The sequence below is a fragment of the Pseudophryne corroboree genome, chromosome 9, assembly GCF_028390025.1.
Source record: "Pseudophryne corroboree isolate aPseCor3 chromosome 9, aPseCor3.hap2, whole genome shotgun sequence".
Taxonomy (NCBI): domain Eukaryota; kingdom Metazoa; phylum Chordata; class Amphibia; order Anura; family Myobatrachidae; genus Pseudophryne; species Pseudophryne corroboree.
The window spans coordinates 458,546,508-458,561,557 of NC_086452.1; the positions used below are offsets into that span (position 1 = coordinate 458,546,508).

General features: G+C 46.8%; 1 protein-coding gene across 1 annotated transcript in view; it reads left to right on the forward strand.

The window, feature by feature from the left end:
• Positions 1-10,382, forward strand: part of CAV3 (caveolin 3) — a 29,922-nt gene extending 19,540 nt beyond the window's left edge. Inside the window, exon 2 of the mRNA XM_063938854.1 lies at positions 9,779-10,382. Coding sequence (XP_063794924.1) covers positions 9,779-10,120 — 342 coding nt within the window. The 3' untranslated portion in view covers positions 10,121-10,382. The remainder of the gene's footprint in view (positions 1-9,778) is intronic.
• The last annotated feature ends 4,668 nt before the right edge of the window (positions 10,383-15,050 follow it).

Genomic DNA, 15,050 nt, shown 5'->3' on the forward strand with positions numbered 1-15,050 from the left:
GTATATATATAGCAGTACGGTACAGTAGTCTATTGCTCTACCTCTTTGTCATCAAGTATACTATCCATCCATACCTGTGCTGCATTGTAGTTGTGCGCAGTATATAGTAGGAGGACAGTGCAGAATTTTGCTGACCACCAGTATATATATAGCAGTACAGTACAGTAGTTCATTGCTCTACCGCTGTGTCGTCAAGTATACTATCCATCCATACCTGTCCTGCATTTTAGTTGTGCGCAGTATATAGTAGGAGGACAGTGCAGAATTTTGCTGACCACCAGTATATATATAGCAGTACGGTACAGTAGTCCATTGCTCTACCTCTTTGTCGTCAAGTATACTATCCATCCATACCTGTGCTGCATTTTAGTTGTGCGCAGTATATAGTAGGAGGGCAGTGCAGAATTTTGCTGACCACCAGTATATATATATAGCAGTACGGTACAGTAGTCCATTGCTCTACCTCTGTGTCGTCAAGTATACTATCCATCCATACCTGTGCTGCATTGTAGTTGTGCGCAGTATATAGTAGGAGGACAGTGCAGAATTTTGCTGACCACCAGTATATATATAGCAGTACGGTACAGTAGTTCATTGCTCTACCTCTGTGTCGTCAAGTATATTATCCATCCATACCTGTGCTGCACTGTAGTTGTGCGCAGTATATAGTAGGAGGACAGTGCAGAATTTTGCTGACCACCAGTATATATATAGCAGTACGGTACAGTAGTCTATTGCTCTACCTCTTTGTCATCAAGTATACTATCCATCCATACCTGTGCTGCATTGTAGTTGTGCGCAGTATATAGTAGGAGGACAGTGCAGAATTTTGCTGACCACCAGTATATATATAGCAGTACGGTACAGTAGTTCATTGCTCTACCGCTGTGTCGTCAAGTATACTATCCATCCATACCTGTCCTGCATTTTAGTTGTGCGCAGTATATAGTAGGAGGACAGTGCAGAATTTTGCTGACCACCAGTATATATATAGCAGTACGGTACAGTAGTCCATTGCTCTACCTCTTTGTCGTCAAGTATACTATCCATCCATACCTGTGCTGCATTTTAGTTGTGCGCAGTATATAGTAGGAGGGCAGTGCAGAATTTTGCTGACCACCAGTATATATATAGCAGTACGGTACAGTAGTCCATTGCTCTACCTCTGTGTCGTCAAGTATACTATCCATCCATACCTGTGCTGCATTGTAGTTGTGCGCAGTATATAGTAGGAGGACAGTGCAGAATTTTGCTGACCACCAGTATATATATAGCAGTACGGTACAGTAGTTCATTGCTCTACCTCTGTGTTGTCAAGTATACTATCCATCCATACCTGTGCTGCTTTTTAGTTGTGCGCAGTATATAGTAGGAGGACAGTGCAGAATTCTGCTGACCACCAGTATATATATAGCAGTACGGTACAGTAGTCCATTGCTCTACCTCTGTGTCATCAAGTATACTATCCATCCATACCTGTGCTGCATTGTAGTTGTGCGCAGTATATAGTATTAGGACAGTGCAGAATTTTGCTGACCACCAGTATATATATATATATATAGCAGTATGGTACAGTAGTCCATTGCTCTACCTCTGTGTCGTCAAGTATACTATCCATCCATACCTGTGCTGCATTGTAGTTGTGCTCAGTATATAGTAGGAGGACCGTGCAGAATTTTGCTGACCACCAGTATATATATAGCAGTACGGTACAGTAGGCCATTGCTATTGATATATTACTGGCATATAATTCCACACATTAAAAAATGGAGAACAAAAATGTGGAGGGTAAAATAGGGAAAGATCAAGATCCACTTCCACCTCGTGCTGAAGCTGCTGCCACTAGTCATGGCTGAGATGATGAAATGCCATCAACGTCGTCTGCCAAGGCCGATACCCAATGTCATAGTAGAAAGCATGTAAAATCCAAAAAACAAAAGTTCAGTAAAATGACCCAAAAATCTAAATTAAAAGCGTCTGAGGAGAATCGTAAACTTGCCAATATGCCATTTACGATAGGAGTGGCAAGGAACGGCTGAGGCCAAGGCCTATGTTCATGGCTAGTGGTTCAGCTTCACATGAGGATGGAAGCACTCATCCTCTCGCTAGAAAAATTAAAAGACTTAAGCTGGCAAAACAAAGCAAAGAACTGTGCGTTCTTCTAAATCACAAATCCACAAGGAGAGTCCAATTGTGTCGGTTGCAATGCCTGACCGTCCCAACACTGGACGGGAAGAGGTGGCGCCTTCCACCATTTGCATGCCCCCTGCAAGTGCTGGAAGGAGCACCCACAGTCCAGTTCCTGATAGTCAAATTGAAGATGTCATTGTTGAAGTACACCAGGATGAGGATATGGGTGTTGCTGGCGCTGAGGAGGAAATTGACAAGGAGGATTCTGATGGTGAGGTGGTTTGTTTAAGTCAGGCACCCGGGGAGACACCTGTTGTCCATGGGACGAATATGGCCATTGACATGCCTGGTCAAATTACAAAAAAAATCCCCTCTTCGGTGTGGAATTATTTTAACAGAAATGCGGACAACAGGTGTCAAGCCGTGTGTTGCCTTTGTCAAGCTGTAATAAGTAGGGGTAAGGAAGTTAACCATCTAGGAACATCCTCCCTTATACGTCACCTGGAGCGCATTCATCAGAAGTCATTGACAAGTTCAAAAACTTTGGGTGACAGCGGAAGCAGTCCACTGACAACTAAATCCCTTCCTCTTGTAACCAAGCTCCTGCAAACCACACCACCAACTCCCTCAGTGTCAATTTCCTCCTTAGACAGGAAAGCCAATAGTCCTGCAGGCCATGTCACTGGCAAGTCTGACGAGTCCTCTCCTGCCTGGGATTCCTCCGATGCATCCTTGAGTGTAACGCCTACTGCTGCTGGCGCTGCTGTTGTTGCTGCTGGGAGTCGATCGTCATCCCAGAGGGGAAGTCGGAAGACCACTTGTACTACTTCCAGTAAGCAAGTGACTGTCCAACAGTCCTTTGCGAGGAAGATTAAATATCACAGCAGTCATCCTGCTGCAAAGCGGATAACTCAGGCCTTGGCAGCTGCGGTGGTGTTAAACGTGTGTCTGGTATCCACCGTTAATCCACAGGGAATTAGACAATTGATTGAGGTACTGTGTCCCAGGTACCAAATACCATCTAGGTTCCATTTCTCTAGGCAGGCGATACCGAGAATGTACACAGACCTCAGAAAAAGAGACACCAGTGTCCTAAAAAATGCAGTTGTACCCAATGTCCACTTAACCACGGACATGTGGCCAAGTGGAGCAGGGCAGACTCAGGACTATATGACTGTGACATCCCACTGGGTAGATGTATTGCCTCCCGCAGCAAGAACAGCAGCGGCGGCACCAGTAGCAGCATATCGCAAACGCCAACTCGTTCCTAGGCAGGCTACGCTTTTTATCACCACTTTCCATAAGAGGCACACAGCTGACAACCTCTTACGGAAACTGAGGAACATCATCGCAGAATGGCTAACCCCAATTGGACTATCCTGGGGATTTGTGACATCGGACAACGCCACCAATATTGTGCGTGCATTACATGTGGGCAAATTCCAGCACGTCCCATGTTTTGCACATACATTTAATTTGGTGGTGCAGAATTTTTTTAAAAATGACAGGGGCGTGCAAGAGATGCTGTCGGTGGCCCCAAGAATTGCGGGCCACTTTCGGCATTCAGCCACCGCGTGCCGAAGACTGGAGCACCAGCAAACACTCCTGAACCTGACCCGCCATCATCTGAAGCAAGAGGTGGTAACGAGGTGGAATTCAACCCTCTATATGCTTCAGAGGATTGCAGAGCAGCAAAAGGCCATTCAAGCCTATACATCTGCCTACGATATAGGCAAAGGAGGGGGAATGCACCTGACTCAAGCGCAGTGGAGAATGATTTCAACGTTGTGCAAGGTTCTGCAACCTTTTGAACTTGCCACACGTGAAGTCAGTTCAGATACTGCCAGCCTGAGTCAGGTCATTCCCCTCATCAGGCTTTTGCAGAAGCAGCTGGAGAGATTGAAGGAGGAGCTAAAACGGAGCGATTCCGCTAGACATGTGGGACTTGTGGATGGAGCCCTTAATTCGCTTAACCAGGATTCACGGGTGATCAATCTGTTGAAATCAGAGCACTACACTTTGGCCACCGTGCTCAATCCTAGGTTTAAAGCCTACGTTGTATCTCTCTTTCTGGCAGACACAAGTCTGCAGAGGTGCAAAGACCTGCTGGTGAGACACTTGTCAAGTCAAGCGGAACGTGACCCGTCAACAGCTCCTCCTTCACATTCTCCCGCAACTGGGCCTGCGAGGAAAAGGCTAAGAATTCCGAACCCACCCGCTGGCGGTGATGCAGGGCAGTCTGGAGCGAGTGCTGACATCTGGTCCGGACTGAAGGACCTGCCAACGATTACTGACATGTCGTCTATTGTCACTGCATATGATTCTGTCACCATTGAAAGAATGGTGGAATATTATATGAGTGACCGCATCCAAGTAGGCACGTCAGACAGTCTGTACGTATACTGGCAGGAAAAAGAGGCAATTTGGAGGCCCTTGCACAAACTGGCTTTATTCTACCTAAGTTGCCCTCCCTCCAGTGTGTACTCCGAAAGAGTGTTTAGTGCTGCCGCTCACCTTGTCAGCAATCGGCGTACGAGGTTACTTCCAGAAAATGTGGATAAGATGATGTTTATCAAAATGAATTATAATCAATTCCTCCGTGGAGATATTCACCAGCAATTGCCTCCAGAAAGTACACAGGGACCTGAGATGGTGGATTCCAGTGGGGACGAATTAATAATCTGTGAGGAGGAGGATGTACACAGTGAAAGGGGTGAGGAATCGGAGGATGAGGAGGAGGTGGACATCTTGCCTCTGTAGAGCCAGTTTGTGCAAGGAGAGATTGATTGCTTCTTTTTTGGTGGGGGCCCAAACCAACCAGTCATTTCAGTCACAGTCGTGTGGCAGACCCTGTCACTGAAATGATGGGTTTGTTAAAGTGTGCATGTCCTGTTTATACAACATAAGGGTGGGTGGGAGGGCCCAAGGACAATTCCATCTTGCACCTCTTTTTTCTTTAATTTTTCTTTGCATCATGTGCTGTTTGGGGACTATTTTTTGAAGTGCCATCCTGTCTGACACTGCAGTGCCACTCCTAGATGGGCCAGGTGTTTGTGTCGGCCACTTGGGTCGCTAAGCTTAGTCATCCAGCGACCTCGGTGCAAATTTTAGGACTAAAAATAATATTGTGAGGTGTGAGGTGTTCAGAATAGACTGGAAATGAGTGGAAATTATGGTTATTGAGGTTAATAATACTATGGGATCAAAATGACCCCCAAATTCTATGATTTAAGCTGTTTTTGAGGGTTTTTTAAAAAAAAAAAACCACCCGAATCCAAAACACACCCGAATCTGACAAAAGATTTTCAGGGAGGTTTTGCCAAAACGCGTCCGAATCCAAAACACGGCCGCGGAACCGAATCCAAAACCAAAACAAAAAACCCGAAAAATTTCCGGTGCACATCACTAATAGCAATGCAAAGAAACGTTTCTAATCATATACATCCCGGCGCCAGGATCCCGACCATTGGAATGCCGGCAGCGGGGCAAGTGCAAAAGAGCCCCTTGCGGGCTCGCTGCACTTACCACGCTGCGGGCACGGTGGCGCGCTTATTCTCCCAGTAGGGTTGTTGTGGACAATCCAAGAGGGAGAATAGTTGTGGGTATACCGGCTGTCGGGATCCCGGTGCCGGTATGCTGAGTGCCGGGATAGTTAGAATTCTCTAGCTTAGAATTATCTACCTTTCTATGTAAGGGCAGATAGCTCAATGGAAAGATTGTCTGACTGCAATGACACAGGCAATGGGATTGAATCCAGCATCTTGAAATGTAATAAAGGACAGTGTGACTGAATAACAAATAAATCACAAGTTGAGTTCATGAATGTTGTATAGGTAATTAGGTATTAGTGACAGAAGGGGTCAGGATAGGCGACAGGGCGGTCAGGAGATGCTGGGCTTCAAAAAGGGGGGAGCTGCAAGCAGAGGCGTAACTAGGGTTTTCGGAGCCCAGGGCAAGATGGAAAATGGCGCCCCCCCAAAAAAAAACAACACACACACAAAAAGAAGCATGTGCGCGAAAAAAATGGGCGTGGCCACACACCAGAAGGGTTGTGACCACGCTCCAGAAGGGGTGTGGCCACTGAAAACGGCCCACAGTGCCAGTTACATTGCCCCACAGTGCCGGATACATGCCCCACAGTGCCAGTTACATTGCCCCACAGTGCCGGATACATTGCCCCACAGTGCTGGATACATTGCCCCACAGTGCCGGATACATGCCCCACTCAGTGCCAGTTACATTGCCCCACAGTGCCAGTTACATTGCCACACAGTGACAGATACATGCCCCACTCAGTGCCAGATACATGCCCCACAGTGCCAGTTACATGCCCCACAGTGCCGGATACAATGCCCCACAGTGCCGGATACATGCCCCACAGTGCCAGATACATGCCCCACAGTGCCAGATACATGCCCCACTCAGTGCCAGATATATGCCCCACTCAGTGCCAGTTACATTGCCCCACAGTGCCGGATACAATGCCCCACAGTGCCGGATACAATGCCCCACAGTGCCAGATACATGCCCCACTCAGTGCCAGATACATGCCCCACTCAGTGCCAGATACATGCCCCACTCAGTGCCAGTTACATTGCCCCACAGTGCCGGATACATGCCCCACTCAGTGCCAGATACATGCCCCACAGTGCCAGTCACATTGCCCCACAGTGCCGGATACAATGCCCCACAGTGCCGGATACATGCCCCACAGTGCCAGATACATGCCCCACTCAGTGCCAGATACATGCCCCACTCAGTGCCAGTTACATTGCCCCACAGTGCCGGATACATGCCCCACAGTGCCAGATACATGCCCCACTCAGTGCCAGATACATGCCCCACTCAGTGCCAGTTACATTGCCCCACAGTGCCGGATACATGCCCCACTCAGTGCCAGATATATGCCCCACTCAGTGCCAGTTACATTGCCCCACAGTGCCGGATACAATGCCCCACAGTGCCGGATACAATGCCCCACAGTGCCAGATACATGCCCCACTCAGTGCCAGATACATGCCCCACTCAGTGCCAGATACATGCCCCACTCAGTGCCAGTTACATTGCCCCACAGTGCCGGATACATGCCCCACTCAGTGCCAGATACATGCCCCACAGTGCCAGTCACATTGCCCCACAGTGCCGGATACAATGCCCCACAGTGCCGGATACATGCCCCACAGTGCCAGATACATGCCCCACTCAGTGCCAGATACATGCCCCACTCAGTGCCAGTTACATTGCCCCACAGTGCCGGATACATGCCCCACAGTGCCAGATACATTGCCCCACAGTGCCAGATACATGCCCCACTCAGTGCCAGATACATGCCCCACTCAGTGCCAGTTACATTGCCCCACAGTGCCGGATACAATGCCCCACAGTGCCGGATACATGCCCCACAGTGCCGGATACATTGCCCCACAGTGCCAGTTACATTGCCCCACAGTGCCAGATACATTGCCCCACAGTGCCAGATACATGCCCCACAGTGCCAGATACATGCCCCACAGTGCCAGTTACATGCCCCACAGTGCCAGATACATTGCCCCACAGTGCCAGTTACATGCCCCACAGTGCCAGATACATGCCCCACAGTGTCAGTTACATGACCCACAGTGCCAGATACATTGCACCACAGTGCCAGTTACATTGCCCCACAGTGCCAGATACATTGCCCCACAGTGCCAGTTACATTGCCCCACAGTGCCAGTTACATGCCCCAGTGCCAGATACATGCCCCACAGCGCCAGGCCCCACTCAGTGCCAGTTACATGCCCCATTTGGTGCCAGTTACATGACCCACAGTGCCAGATACATTGCCCCACAGTGCCAGTTACATTGCCCCACAGTGCCAGTTACATTGCCCCACAGTGCCAGATACATTGCCCCACAGTGCCAGATACATTGCCCCACAGTGCCAGTTACATGCCCCACAGTGCCAGATACATGCGCCACAGTGCCAGTCCCCACTTGGTGCCAGATACATGCCCCACTGTGCCGCCGGACCCCCCCCCCCCCCGTGCCGCCGGACACCCCCCACCCCCCCGTCACCCACTGGCCGCTTGTTGCTATGTGAGGGGAGGAGAGCGCAGCGCAGTACCTCTCCTTCCCCTCACCGCTCCAGGTCTCCGGCGGCTGTCTGGCGCCGGTTCGCTAGCCAATCAGTGCTCGCGGACCGGCAGCCAATCAGGAGCCGGTCCGCAAGCTCTGATTGGCTAAAGCCGGAGACCGGACACAGCGCTGCTAGTGCTGGCAGCGGCGGTGAGGGGAGGGAGAGACGCTGCGCTCTCCTCCCCTCACATTTAGGGTTGACGGGGGCGAGTGGGGCATGATGCCCTGGACGCTGGCGGCGCCCCCCTCTCCTGGGCCTGCCAAGGCGCCCAGGGCACGTGCCCCACTCGCCCTACCCTAGATACGCCTCTGGCTGCAAGTGAAAGTAATTAAAACAGATCACTGACAAGTGCCGCCAACCGCTATGTGCGGTGCCCCCTCCGCAGACACCTAGTTACGGCCCTGAACCACAGGGACAAACTCAGGATTTCTAGAGGGGAATTACTGAATGCTTGCTATTAGAGCGAGTGTGGCCAGCCCATGTAGGGGGCTGTAATCTGCCTGACATGCAGTAGTGCCAGCCTGCCTGAACTGAATGTTTTATTTTCTGGATGTGGGCCGAGCACCGTCTGCCATGGAGCAAGTCTGGGATGCCTGGGGGAGAAGAACCTAGCACCGGCCCTGGATATATATGTAGCATTGGTCTCCTACAGCATTACTAATTACACTATAGATGATCTATAGCAGTGCTTTCCAAATCCAGTCATCAGAGACCCATAGCAGTGCATGTTTTCCAGGTTTCCTTGTTGGTGCAGGGGTGTATTTATTAATTAATGGCTGGCACATTTTAAAAGATCAACCAGTGGTGTTAATTATTTTACGTCTTCTGATAATGAGGAGATCTGTAAAACGTGCATTGTCAGGTCCCTGAAGACCAAGCTTAGGTAACACTGGTCTATAGCATAGGCTGTAGGGGAGTCTAAAAAACAAACAAATTGCCTCAAACAAAATTATATAACTAACATCAAAAGTCAGGAAAAGTTAAACATTCCATATTCTATATATATATAAATGCAGAAGCACTCACTCACTGACTCACTCACTCACTCACTCACTGACTAACTGACTCATCACTAATTTTCTTGCTTCCCAATATGTTAGGAAGATGAAGTGTAACATAGGTATTCTTCAGGTGGGAAATAGGAAAACTACGTAGTTAGAATTTTAATAAACCTCCCCTAAGGGGATGAAAAGGGGGATGACATAATGACGTCATTACCGAAGTGTTGCTTGTGTTGAGTGAACGTTAACACCCAAACGGACAAGATCGGATCAACATTTGGATTGCACCTCCAGTGCGTAGAATTAAATAAACTACAAAAATAGTCCTGTCACCTTTTTACCGTCTCTGCTACGGGTGCTCCTAGGGTAATGCCAAGAGCCATAGAACCATGGATTATTATTATTTACTTACATTAAGACGTCTCAAACTTATATCTCTATAGATTGATCAAATTTTTATCAGTCATTTAGATTTAGATTTTGGGCAGCTACGGAATGACATCACCTGTCTATGCCCCTTTCTTTATTGCAGGTGGATTTCGAAGATGTGATTGCAGAACCGCACGGCACGCACAGCTTTGACGGCGTCTGGAAAGCCAGTTACACTACTTTCACCGTGACCAAATACTGGTGCTACCGGCTGCTCTCTTCCCTCATCGGCATACCCCTTTCCATCATCTGGGGCGTCCTCTTTGCTCTTATTTCCTTTTGCCACATCTGGGCGGTGGTCCCGTGCATCAAGAGCTACCTGATAGAGATCCAGTGCGTTGGCCGGACGTGCTCGCTCTGCGTCCACACCTTCTGCGACCCGCTGTTTGAAGCATTGGGCAAAGTGTTTAGTACCATCAAAGTTACTCTGCAAAAGCAGGTGTGATCAGCGTATGACTCTCAGGCTGGCCACCTGCCCCAGCATTACCCAATGGGAAGCACCTGCCAAGTGCAATGGGACGCATTCAGATTATATCTGGATTTTTCTACTGTTTTACAACACATCAACCTACTTCTCACAACTTCTTCCATTAATGTTCTGTTTCCTGTTGTCGCACCGAGTGACATTCTAGAATCACAGATGCAGATCTGCTTTTAGCTTGTGCCCTCAACCAATATATATATATATATATATATATATATATATATATATATATATATATATATATATATTCACAGGAACAGTCCACACTCTGGCCTTATCCACAAATGCTGGGGTGACTTCCATATAATAATGAATCCTCAAGACCCATTAGTGCAAATATATCCAATGAAAAATAGGAGCACTCACCAGTCTTCTTAATATTCTCATTATTTATTAGCAGCAAGACATCAATAAAGGGGTGTAATCGACGTTTCGGTTCCCAAGTGGAACCTTTGTCAAGATCATGTAGTACAATAAAATGTCCCCTTATAAACCCCAGAGTGACCCTCCCCCTAATTAATACAATTGTCTTATATCCAATAATCCACCTACATTAAACACAAATAAAATACATGCACAGACAGTACAACTGACAAACAAAACATGTAAATAAAAGCTGAAATCCATAGATACAGAGTGGACACAAAGTTCACTAATGCTTACTGTATTCAATGTTAATTTGCGGCGTGCGTTCCACTGTGTCTAGGACTTCCGGTCTTTGGAACGCAAGTTCCGGACACCTGACCGGAAGTACTAAAAATCGTCACACAGATCTACCGTTGATTACGGGTTCACAGTGTTCCGGTCTCCATGGAGACCAAACAGCGTGTCTAGCATATAGCTCACACAACATCATAAATAATGTATGCTGGTCTAGTGTAGTCAGCTGGTGGGATATTAACACAGGGAATATTGTAAAAGAAAAGAAAGGAAAGGAAAAATAGTGAACTTAATGTGTCGACTCGGAGGGGTCACATAGAGTCAGCAATATGTGAACCTTAGACAAAATCTAACTATATATACGGTCTAGTTATATATATATTATATATTCTCTGAATTATTATTCATCCATCAAAAGTAAAGTTGTAGTAAAAAAAAATGAAAAATAAAAAATAAAAAATAAAAGATTGAAGAAAAAATATGGAGCCAAATTTTTTTTGTATATTTGAAGAATTATTCCAAAAAAATACCATATTGAATGCCCTCATTCAGGCCACTATACGCCCTAAGGGCCTGCATGAGGGCATTCAATATGGTATTTTTTTGGAATAATTCTTCAAATATACAAAAAGTTTTTGGCTCCATATTTTTTCTTCAATCTTTTATTTTTTATTTTTTTATTTTTTAATTTTCTATTTTTTTGCTTTCTGTGGCTCCTATTGATGGACGGTCTGTGTCCGTACCCGCGTCTTTATTCTTGATTTTTTATATTTGATTTTTTATTTTTTATTTTTTATTTTTTTTACTACAACTTTACTTTTGATGGATGAATAATAATTCAGAGAATATATAATATATATATAACTAGACCGTATATATAGTTAGATTTTGTCTAAGGTTCACATATTGCTGACTCCATGTGACCCCTCCGAGTCGACACATTAAGTTCACTATTTTTCCTTTCCTTTCTTTTCTTTTACAATATTCCCTGTGTTAATATCCCACCAGCTGACTACACTAGACCAGCATACATTATTTATGATGTTGTGTGAGCTATATGCTAGACACGCTGTTTGGTCTCCATGGAGCCCGGAACACTGTGAACACGTAATCAACGGTAGATCTGTGTGACGATTTTTAGTACTTCCGGTCAGGTGTCCGGAACTTGCGTTCCAAAGAACGGAAGTCCTAGACACAGTGGAACGCACGCCGCAAATTAACATTGAATACAGTAAGCATTAGTGAACTTTGTGTCCACTCGGTATCTATGGATTTCAGCTTTTATTTACATGTTTTGTTTGTCAGTTGTACTGTCTGTGCATGTATTTTATTTGTGTTTAATGTAGGTGGATTATTGGATATAAGACAATTGTATTAATTAGGGGGACGGTCAATCTGGGGTTTATAAGGGGACATTTTATTGTACTACATGATCTTGACAAAGGTTCCACTTGGGAACCGAAACGTCGATTACACCCCTTTATTGATGTCTTGCTGCTAATAAATAATGAGAATATTAAGAAGACTGGTGAGTGCTCCTATTTTTCATTGGATATATATATATATATATTTATTTTGACACTCACTTTTACCAGGTAATAAAAAAATATACCAGCACTCACTTTTAGAGAATATACCAGCACTTACTTTTAGAGAAGAAAAAAACAATTATTTACTCTTCATAAAGATTCCATTGCATATAGACCAACAGCTGCAGCCCGACAGCTGTTTCAACCAGCACAGGGCGGGGTTTTTTCATCTCTAAAAGTGAGTGCTGGTATATTCTTTTTTTCATTACCTGGGAAAAGTGGGTGACAATATTAACTTTTTGGACTTTGCACCACCATTTGTTTGTTGGTTATATCTTTCACTGAGTGCTGTTTTTTCCATTTTTATAAATATATCTAACTATATATATATATACAGTATATATATATATATATATATATATATACACATATATATATATATATATATATATATATATATATATACATATATATATACACACAGCATATCCGTTTAGTAGGAGCCAGAGTGAGGATGTTGATACTGCTAGTGAATTGACAGTTTTCTTGAACAGTGGCTCTCAATGTCTGCGTCTACATATTTAAGTGAATTATATAAAACATTCTCCGTCTGTCAGTCGGCGGTATAGGCTGTAATTACAGCAGCTCTTTGTACAGACTACTCTGATATGTCATTAAACAATTGTGTCTGAAGCAGTAATGGGATTTTTTCGCCCCTTGCAAGAGTCGTATGTTCATCTGTCTAACCCTAAATTGAATGTTGTTCATGGCACAGGAACACAATTATGCAAATTACACTCCGACGCTATAAAGTGCCTTTATCCAGCGAGGGCGCCTCATGGACCTGTTGCAGATGTGGACTGAGGAGCGATCGCTGTTGCTTACCTAGAAGCAGCAGTGATAGCACTACTATGGTAATGCAGCAGGGGGCGTCACACAGCAGCAGCGACAGCACTAATATGGTAATGCCGCAGGGGGCGCCACACAGCAGCAGCGATAGCACTAATATGGTAATGCAGCAGGGGGCGCCACACAGCAGCAGCGATAGCACTAATATGGTAATGCAGCAGGGGGTGTCACACAGCAGCAGCGATAGCACTACTATGGTAATGCAGCAGGAGGTGTCACACAGCAGCAGCGACAGCTCTAATATGGTAATGCAGCAGGGGGTGTCACACAGCAGCAGCGATAGCACTAATATGGTAATGCAGCAGGGGGTGTCACACAGCAGCAGCGATAGCACTACTATGGTAATGCAGCAGGGGGCGTCACGCAGCAGCAGCGACAGCTCTAATATGGTAATGCAGCAGGGGGTGTCACACAGCAGCAGCGATAGCACTAATATGGTAATGCAGCAGGGGGCGTCACGCAGCAGCAGCGACAGCTCTAATATGGTAATGCAGCAGGGGGTGTCACACAGCAGCAGCGATAGCACTACTATGGTAATGCAGCAGGGGGCGTCACGCAGCAGCAGCGACAGCTCTAATATGGTAATGCAGCAGGGGGTGTCACACAGCAGCAGCGATAGCACTACTATGGTAATGCAGCAGGGGGCGTCACGCAGCAGCAGCGACAGCTCTAATATGGTAATGCAGCAGGGGGCGTCACACAGCAGCAGCGATAGCACTAATATGGTAATGCAGCAGGGGGCGTCACACAGCAGCAGCGACAGCTCTAATATGGTAATGCAGCAGGAGGCGTCACACAGCAGCAGCGATAGCACTAATATGGTAATGCAGCAGGGGGCGTCACACAGCAGCAGCGATAGCACTAATATGGTAATGCAGCAGGGGGCGTCACACAGCAGCAGCGATTGCACTAATATGGTAATGCAGCAGGGGGTGTCACACAGCAGCAGCGATAGCACTAATATGGTAATGCAGCAGGGGGCGTCACACAGCAGCAGCGACAGCACTAATATGGTAATGCAGCAGGGGGTGTCACACAGCAGCAGCGATAGCACTAATATGGTAATGCAGCAGGGGGCGTCACACAGCACCAGCGATTGCACTAATATGGTAATGCAGCAGGGGGCGTCACACAGCAGCAGCGATAGCACTAATATGGTAATGCAGCAGGGGGCGTCACACAGCAGCAGCGATAGCTCTAATATGGTAATGCAGCAGGGGGTGTCACACAGCAGCAGCGATAGCACTAATATGGTAATGCAGCAGGGGGCGTCACACAGCAGCAGCGACAGCACTAATATGGTAATGCAGCAGGGGGTGTCACACAGCAGCAATGATGGCACTAATATGGTAATGCAGCAGGGGGCGTCACACAGCAGCAGCGACAGCTCTAATATGGTAATGCAGCAGGGGGTGTCACACAGCAGCAGCGATAGCACTACTATGGTAATGCAGCAGGGGGCGTCACACAGCAGCAGCGATAGCTCTAATATGGTAATGCAGCAGGGGGTGTCACACAGCAGCAGCGATAGCACTAATATGGTAATGCCGCAGGGGGCGTCACACAGCAGCAGCGATAGCTCTAATATGGTGATGCAGCAGGGGGCGTCACACAGCAGCAGCGATAGCACTAATATGGTAATGCAACAGGGGGCGTCACACAGCAGCAGCGATAGCTCTAATATGGTAATGCCGCAGGGGGCGTCACACAGCAGCAGCGATAGCACTACTATGGTAATGCAGCAGGTGGCGTCACACAGCAGCAGCGATAGCTCTAATATGGTAATGCAGCAG